The sequence below is a fragment of the Mercurialis annua genome, linkage group LG1-X (assembly GCF_937616625.2).
Source record: "Mercurialis annua linkage group LG1-X, ddMerAnnu1.2, whole genome shotgun sequence".
NCBI classification, from domain to species: domain Eukaryota; kingdom Viridiplantae; phylum Streptophyta; class Magnoliopsida; order Malpighiales; family Euphorbiaceae; genus Mercurialis; species Mercurialis annua.
This window is the reverse complement of record NC_065570.1, coordinates 22,768,995-22,778,751: the sequence shown is the minus strand read 5'-3', so window position 1 is coordinate 22,778,751 and position 9,757 is coordinate 22,768,995. Positions and strand designations below refer to the sequence as shown.

General features: G+C 35.3%; 1 protein-coding gene across 1 annotated transcript; it reads right to left on the bottom strand.

The window, feature by feature from the left end:
- Positions 1-4,534: 4,534 nt before the first annotated feature.
- Positions 4,535-6,925, bottom strand: LOC126667079 (uncharacterized). Its single transcript, XM_050360048.1, has one exon. It carries the CDS (start codon positions 6,923-6,925, stop codon positions 4,535-4,537), a length of 2,391 nt encoding a protein of 796 aa, XP_050216005.1.
- Positions 6,926-9,757: the final 2,832 nt, after the last annotated feature.

The window sequence follows — 9,757 nt, the reverse complement described above, 5'->3', positions numbered from 1 at the left end:
AAAATAAGTTTAAAAAAAAAATGGATTTGAGTCTCAGTTTGTGTGCCGAGACGCCTACGTATCCGTCAGGCCGGAATCAAAACCCACGTAGTTCGTAAAAGAACTAAAATCACAAAAAGAAATGTTTTGAAAAATTGGATTTGAGGCACCAAATAAAAAGGGTGTAGGTTTGAGATAGAATAAATAATATTCTAATCCCGAAATATTATTTAATTGCATTATAAATAAACCAAATATTTAAATTTTTATAGTTCATAAAATTAAAATAGATTGAATAATATTTGAACACCATAATATTATTCAGTTGATTTTTATAATAGAATTATGTTATTTATTATTGAATAAATTAATCAAATAATATTTGAACACCAAAATATTATTTAATTATAATCATAAATGAATAATAAACCAAAATAAAATAAAAATTGAGATAGATTAAATAATATCCGAACATCGGAATATTATCGAATCGTATCCAAATATAAATAAATTTTTTTAGAGTTTCTAAATTAGAAATGATTGAATAATATTTTAACCCCAAATAAAATTTAATCATTCACGAAAATAAAAGAAAAATATAAATATAAACATGTGAATCTCGATAAATAAAAAAAAGGTTAAAGGTTAGACTTGAATCGAAAATTAAATTCCGATGCCTACATATCCGGACACCGGAATTAGAGTCTACGTAATTCGACTGAGATAATTTTGTGATAAATAAAAAAAATCATTTGACATTTTTTTTATAAATAAATAAAAATAATGAATTAAGATAAAATCAAAATTGAATATCAACCAAAATATTTAAGTTTAGTTTTGTGTAAGAAAAGAAAGAAAGTGCGCCTAGTCCATTTTGTAAAGTCCGTGACATGAAAATTGTCTTCAAATCCAACCCATATATATTTCTAAAATTAATCATAACCATTGGATCAAATTCCCTCAACACATCTAAGCCATAAATATTTTACTCACTTTTTTTTAACCTAATTTCCTTCTCCTACTTCACTCACTCAGAGCCGGAACTCCCTCTCTTGTTTTCTTTGTTTTTATTTAATCTTTTTACATTTTCTCGATTGTAAAGGAACCCATTTCACATCAATTTATCTTGCCTCCTACTGTTTTAATTTCTTTTTCTATTTGATTTTGCTTTTTAAATTAGAAATTTAATGGGTTTGTTCAAATTATTGATTCTTTGGTGTTTTAGGTTAAGAATTCGAAAAAAACTTAGGGTTCTTACTGTATCAATTTTTTTTTATTTTGACTTTTTTTTTTGTGAAACTGAAACTGGATTTTGATCTAAACCGAAAATGATGGGTTATGGATCGTTTTGGCTTGATCCGATCAAGTCCTAAAGAAAAGGCGATATGGAAGGAGGAAATATTGGGTTATGGTTTATTAATTTTTCAATATATGGAGCTGGTTTCGTTTTCTGTATTTGACTAGAGAAGACCAAAAGAAAATGCAAGAAATGTAAACTTGCAACAATGGAAGGTAAGTGTATTTATTTTGACAGATCCTTTTTTTTTATCTAAAAAAAATTAAAAATTCAATGAATATGAACTTAAAGTTTAACATACTAACAAATTTTATTTTGCAAATTCTTTTTTGGTTTCATTTAATTGATGTGCAATGATCTTAAAAAAAAATATAAAGTTAAACTCAGCATTTTAGTTACATCACATTTCATTAAGGTTTCATTACCCCCATGAACCCTTAAGATTAACTGACTGAAATTTTTTTGAACTCCAAAAACATTCCAGCCAACAATTAGCACAATACAAAAAAATGGTATAATGTAAAAATTTAAGAGTTTAATACCTTATGCGTAAATGATTTCTGCTTCTACCCTTAAAAAAGATTATATTTTTGTTTTGTTATTTTTGGCTTGATTAACTTTTTTTGTCGAGATGATGTCTTATTTCAGCAAAAAGAACAATTTTTGTTGATCTTTTTTTTTTCGGGAAAGAATATTGATTTTCAGAATTTTTGGGAGCTCAAGTAAGAAATGAATGCTGGAATTCCTTTTCGAATGAACACAAAAAAAACACAGAAAGGAATTAGCAGAAAGATGTGATTTTACTTATTTTTAAAAACTGAAATTATTAGCCTTTTGATTGAACACCAAATCAAAAAGAGAAGAGGAGACGAGGGACTGAATTTTTCACGGGTAGATTGCCCTGTGTATTCCCTGGTGCCTTGCAATGGCTGTGAGGCCTTTCTTTTATAGGCTTGAGCAGTGGCAATTTTGTAAATATGATAAATTAGATTAATTATGCCTAATATTGCTTAATTAGATACATGTTTGGATTAATGCCCTTAAACTGTTTTTGGCAGGTTTTAATGTTGATCAAGCTACAGTGTTTCTACTATTCATAAACACTGTAGCAAATAGTGCCACTACATGACAAAATTGGCAAATTTACAGTTTGGTGCCTGAACTTCTCACGATGTGCCAGATTGGTCCCTAACGTTTTTATTTTACAATTTTGTCTCTGCAATTTATTTTCATACCACTTTTGTAATTTTTATATTTTTTGTGTTTTTTTTATGTAAAATAAGAATAATAATAATAAATATTCATTTTTTTTTTGTTTATTTGATTTTTGTTTGTTTTCTTTAGCATTTTAATTTATTTAGCTTATTTTACTCACTTTTAAATTTATTCCATTCACTTAATAAAAAGATTAAATGGAAAAAATATCAAGTTAGTTTTCAAAGTTCATTAAAATTCAGTAGTATAATTAAATTAAGCTCAAAATCGAACGCTTACAGTTTGCCCCCTGCTTTATAGAAATTTGTGAGAAATGAAGCCACTATAAAAAAAGAATTTCATTTTCACTAGGTTTGATAAAGCATTATGTAAGCGTGTCGTCTTAATTATAAAATTAACTAGACTAGAGATAAAATTCGACTTTAAAAGGGGTTTCTATAAATTCTGTGAGATTCACCCTTAAAGTTACAAACAATTAGTAGATTGTGAGTACACAGAAATAGCCAGTGTACATGCTATAAGTTAGAAAATAGTTGATATGCAGACTATTGGTTAGTATGGAGTTAATAAATAGTTGATGTGCCAACTACGAGAAGGTGAAAAGTTAGTGAATGGCCGATGTGTAAGCCACACAATTGTTAGTAAATAGCTGATGTGCCAGCTACGAGCAGATGAAAGTTAGTAAATAGCCGATGTGTAAGCCACACAATTGTGAAGGGTTTAAGACAGCCGTCTGTAGACCGTTTACCTCATAACCGTTGTGTAAGTTATGAGCACCACAGACCGTGCATAGGTCTACTGATAAGACCGTTGCGTAGGTCGAAAAGATTTTCATAGCCGTTGCATAAGCTATAACTCCATAACCGTTGTTTAAGTTATGAATACCACATACCGGGCATAGGTCAACACATTTTAAAAGCCGTTGTATAAGCTATAACTTCTTAACCGTTGTGTAAGTTATGAATACCATAGACCGTTCCTAGGTCCACACATTTTAACAGCCTGTTATCGGCTAAAAGTTGAAAATTGATATTTCCACATTGTTTTGTATATTTTCAAGAACATCCCAAAAATAACTTTTAAAGATGTTGTGTATGTTGATGCGCCTAATTTATTTAGAGACTACATGCATGAAAATGTGTGAGTATAAGCAGATGCCCCCAATTGGGTCGTCGCTAATGATCTAACTAATCTTTATTTCACATTTTCTCTGACTTCAAAGGTCTTGACAGATCACCATACAGCCATAAATCTGGTTCACTTGCTAGAATTTTTTTTTTATTGATGGTACTTGCATTGATCTTGATCCAAGCTGCCCTTTGGGGGTTTTCAACTTAGTGAATTTGTGCTCTGATTTTTGCCTGAGCCGCCCTTTGCGGGTTTTCAATTCAGTGAGCTGCTCTTATTTTTGCTCGAGCTGTCATTTGTGGGTTTTCAACTCGACGAGCTATTTTTTTAATCTCTTATTTTTGCTTGAGCCGCCTTTATAGGTTCTCGACTCAACAAGCTTTGGCCAATTTTGCTGAAGTCGCCCTTTGCGGGATTTCAACATGACAAGCTCTTATTTGTGATGTAATGGATGTCAATTGAAAGCAAAATTCATAGGTCGAAGAAAAGTTTAAAGACGGTATGTTTTTAGAGAATATGGTTAGGTACTTTTGAATATACACGTGCATGAAAATATATATTTTTTTTTGTTGGACTTGAACTCAACGATTTGAGCGCCTACGTACCTGCTATTTGCAGGATCAAAGTCCACGTAGTTCGGCCGTTTTTGGCAAGAGCGGATGGATAATTTATTTGTTTTCTACCTTTCCGCGTTTTAAGCATATTGCGACACCAAATTATTTGCACAAATATTTCAATGTCAATTGAATGTATTTTATTTCATTTTATCGAGGGTACAATACTTTAACACTTTGCAAAACTGTTATTAGTTTGCCCAGTAAGGGTTTTCAAACTAATTATTTTCTCTCAAATTCCTAACTTTTGCCTAGGTTGTTTTGGAACATCACAACCTAGCGGGATGAATCACACCTTTGCTCAAACATAATACTTTTTTAGCCTATCCAAATTGATCGGCTCTGTGAATTCATTGCCTTCCATGTCGGATAGTTTGACAGCCCCTTTGGACATAATTTTCTTAACCAAGTATGGGCCTTCCCAATTAGGTCGAAATTTGCCTCTCGGGTCAAATGGTATTGGTCTCGATTGTTTCAACACCAGGTCACCCTCTTTTATCTTATTTATTTTGACCTTCTTATTGAATGCTCTGACAACTCGCCTTTGGTACATCTGGTTATTGAACATCGCTCGCATTCTCTTCTCATCCAAAATGGTCAAGTGTTCATATCTCGCTCTAGCCCATTCATATTCTGGAATTTGGGCCTCCAATACCACTCTGAGTGATTGCAATTCGACCTCTACTGGTAGGACCGCTTCCATTCCAAACACCAAAGTATATGGAGTTGCGCCGGTTGACGTTCTCGCTGTTGTCCTATATCCATGTAAGGCATAAGGCAATTTCTTCGACCAATCTCTATATGTTTCCACCATTTTGGCAAGGATCTTTTTAACATTCTTATTGGCCGCTTCCACTGCGCCATTAGCTTGAGGTCTATAGGGTGAAGACTTATGATGCTCAATTCCATTCTCATGCAATAGATGCCTCACTTCTCCTTGAAATTGAACTCCATTATCGCTCACAATATGGTGTGGAACCCCATACCTGTATATTAGACGAGTTTCAATGAACTCGGCCATTTGTTTTGCCCCTAGTATCTTGTAGGACTTGGCTTCTACCCACCGTGTAAAGTAGTCTATGGCGACCACGATGAATTCATGACCATTTGACGCAGTCGGATGAATTTTTCCGATGATGTCAATACCCCATGCTGAGAAGGGCCACGGTGAGGTCAGACTATGTAGCTCTGATGGTGGAATATGGCTCAAATCCCCATGAATTTGACAATTATGGCACCTTCTAACAAAATGGATACAATCGGCTTCCATTGTCAGCCAGAAATATCCTTGTCTCATAATTTTGCGCGATAATTCTTTTCCATTCATATGGGGTCCACAAATACCGGAATAGACCTCCTCCATGAGTTGCTTTGCCTCTTCTTCATCTACACACAACAGATGTAGATCATGATGACGCTTGTATATCTTTCCTTGCAATAAGAAAAATTGTTGTGCTAATTTTCGAATCAAATTTTTGTTCTTCTTCGTAGCAGCTTTCGGATATTCTTTATCTTGCATGAATCTTTGAATATCATAATACCATGGTTTTTCATCTCGAGTGATGTCTAATACTTTTGTCCCCTTAAAACAAGGAACTTTACTTCTCACCATCACTAAAGGCCTGATAAACAATCTTCCCGGATCTTCCCAAACTAATACTAACCCAGCAAGTGCATCTGCAATCTGGTTTTCTTCCCTAGGGATAAATCTGAACTCTGCTACATCAAAATGCGTCTTGAGTACCTCAATATATTGGAGATATGGTTTCAATTTTTCTTCTTTTATCTCCCACTCTTTTCTCACTTGTTTAATCACCAAACTAGAGTCTCCAAAGATATCCACGTGTTTAACTCCTATTGCTCTCAAAGATTCCAGCCCAAAGATGCACGCTTCGTATTCAGACATGGTATTAGTCACCCAAAAATCCAATCTTTTGGATAGTGGCATCCATTCTCCTTCCGGGGATATCAAAATGACACCAATGCCAGCTCCACTTTTATTCATAGCGCCATCAAAGTACATTTTCCACTTTCCAATATCTATTAACCCAATTTCTTCGTCTGGAAAAGAAAAGTCAATGGGCTCATCATCATTTACTGGATTTTGTGCCAAAAATTCAGCCACAACTCTTCCCTTGATTACTTTCTTGGATATGTATTGTATGTCAAATTCGGACAACAAAAGTAACCATCTTCCAAGCTTTCCGATTAAAGAAGGAGTTTTGTATAGGTATCTCATAGGATCAATCTTTGATACCACATCGATTTGGTAGGTCATAAAGTAGTGCCTTAATTTTTTAGTGAGCCATACCATTGCTAAACACATTTTCTCTATCATCGTGTACTTTTGTTCATTTTCACTTAATTTTTTGCTGAGGTAGTACACAGCGTGCTCCACATATCCCACGTCTTCTTGTGCTAGCATAGCCCCCATCGACTGTTCCTCTATGGAGAGATATAAAGTCAAAGGTTTTCCTGATTTAGGAGGCTTGAGGATTGGAGGATTTGACAGATATTCTTTAATTCTGTCAAAGGCCTCTTGACATTGTTCAGACCATATCATTGACTGACTCTTCTTCAATAGCTTGAAAATTGGAGCACACACAGAAGTTAGTTTGGCTATGAACATACTTATGTACTGCAACATTCCTAGAAATCCTCGGACTTCTGTCTCTGTTCTTGGGGAACACATCTATTTGATAGCTTTTACTTTTTCTGGATCAATCTCTATCCATTTTTGGCTTAATATCCTAATAATTTGCACGACCCAACTCCAAATATACACTTCTTTGGGTTAAGTCTAAGGTTGTACTTAATGACCCTATCTAGAAATTTTTCAAGGGCTTCAAAGTACTCTTTCTCGGACTTTGCTTTTACTACCATTCATCCACATATATCTCTACTTCTTTATGCATCATATCGTGGAATAGGGTTGTCACTGCACGTTGATATGTAGCTCCAGAATTTTTTAATCCAAATGGCATAACCTTGTAACAGAAGGTTCCCCATTCAGTGAGAAAGGATGTTTTAGCCTTGTGAATTTGGGCAGTTAATACTTGATTATAGCCGGAGAAGCCATCGCAACAAGCATACCATAACATTTCTGCAGCTGCATCTACTAGCACATCGATGTGAGGTAATGGAAAATCATCTTTAGGAGATGCTTTATTGAGATCTCTGTAATCCACACACATTCTGAATTTCCCATCTTTCTTGGCTACAGGAACAATGTTGGCTAGCCATTCTGGATAATCAATTACTTCTAGAAATCCAGCCTCAATCTGTTTTTCCACTTCTTCTTTAACCTTTTGCGCCCACTCTGGCTTCATTCGTCTAAGCTTTTGCTTAATTGGTTTGGCGTCATCATATGTCGGAATGTAATGTTGAGCGATATCTCGATCGATTCCTGGCATATCCTCATAAGTCCATGCAAATGCTACTTGTTTTTCTTTTAGTATTCTCTCATGTCTCTCTCTAAAGTCAGGAGTGCAATTGTTTCCTAAAAGTATTTCTTTAGGATTCTCGGTTGTACCCAAATTAAATGAGATAGAATGCATGGAATTGACATGGAATTGATATGAAATATGTTATGCAAATAATCTAATGTGCATATGCTTCCATCAGGAAAAACATCAAACAAATAAGAAAAGTTGGTGTATATTGCATTGAATTTGGAAAGAAATACATCATTGTCATCCATTACATCAGAAATTAAAACATCATACTCTAAACTAAGAGTTTTGAAATTATTCAAGACATGGTCCTCCATTGAGATGGTCTCGACCTCAGCTTGGACACCGACAACATGGTCTAGACTTATGAGCATATTGTTGACATCCCACTTCTTCTTAATGCAAACATCCTTGACAGCATCATTGAAGATTTCCCAACCAGGACACTCTTTTCGAGGTTTCATATTCTTGTAAACTTGATTGGTTCCTTCCTTTAGAAAAATACCCCTCTCAGTCTGCATCGCACTTTTACAGGCAGTTTCTTGGTCATAACCGAGGCCAACCCTGGTGTTTTGTCCTCGAAGGTCAGGAATGGTAGGGGTGCCTTGTTGATTCTTTCCTAATCCCAAGCAAGGGAAAAATTTCATATTCTTCATCATAACAGCAACTTGAGGATCCATATAATCCTCATATATTCCAGCAACTAAGTTGAAACCAGTGATTGGAGGAATTTCAGCTTCTAGATTAACTTTAGAACATACGCCATCCTCCTCAGCAGATATAGTGATAATTTCATCGTTAAATGGGAACTTAATCTTCTGATGAAGGGTGGATGGAACTCCGCCCAAAGCATGAAACCAAGGTCGACCAAGTAGTAGAGCATAACTGATTGGTATATCCACCACCATGAACTCCACTATCGACTCTATAGGTCCCACTTTCACAGCCGTTTTGAAGGTTCCTTCCACTGGCCTTTTAGACTCGTCATACCCTCTCACTATTAATTGCGTTTTCTGCAAGTCATTTTTAGTCATACCCAACTTGGGTAACACTTTTAGAGGACAAACGTTTAACGCCGAGCCGTCATCTACCATGACTTTAGGAACAATCATTCCTTTAGCTTCCACTTGAATGTACAATGCTCGAATATGATTCCTACCAGCAGATGTTAGTTCTTTATCAGAGAAGATAATGTCTGCATCCCCTTTGACTAATTGAACCAAGTCTTGAGGAGTACTGTTAACATTTATGTTCAGACTAGCAAGCGCTTCAAACATCGCTTCTCTATGGGTTTTGGATGCAACTAGCAAATCCCACACGCTTGCATTTGCTTTAGTTTGCCTCAGTTGCTTTAACACTACATCCTCTTCAGATTCTTTCATTGCATCTCCTCGCGTATCATTTTCTTTTTCCTTGTCTCTTTCGTCGCTGTAGAAGCGACCACTCCGGGTAATTGGTTTCACAGCTTCCGTTTCTCCACATTGACTCTCCCAAAAGTTATCTGATTCAGGTGATATACTTTCATAGTCAATTTCCATTGATTCCCAAAAATCGGAAGGTACAAGATATCCAGAATCTGGTACTCCTCTAACCATATTGACGTATATGTTTTGTGAATTTTTTATGGTTTGATTAGAGGGTTCCTTTTCATGCTTATCCTGATTTGGAGAGCACCACCTTCTTTTGAAAGCCTCGTATGATGGATCCTTACCAATTACAGATCCTGGCAGGGGTTTATATGGAGAGAACTTGGTTCTCTGTGGATTCGGCGCATGCATTCGGATAGAGGTTAAGATTTCCTCTTCATCGGTAACATCAGTTGTGAGCATATAAATACCAGGTACAGCTTGATAATTTTTGTTACTATTATTTTGGTGGTTGGGTAAAGGATTGTGTTTAGTTGATGGTCTGTTTGGGTCATCGGGGTTTGGGATTTTTCCGGAATCAATGAGATCTTGCAAGATATCTCGGAGTCTATAACAAGTGTTTGTGTCATGTCCAATTTGTTGGTGGTATAGGCATTTTAGGTTAGGGTTAAAATTTGATGACACTTTGGATGGTAAAGGTTTTGG

Bases quoted from the DNA above. Each gene is read 5' to 3' on its own strand.
- LOC126667079 (XM_050360048.1), bottom strand. From the start codon at position 6,925: ATGTGTTCCCCAAGAACAGAGACAGAAGTCCGAGGATTTCTAGGAATG.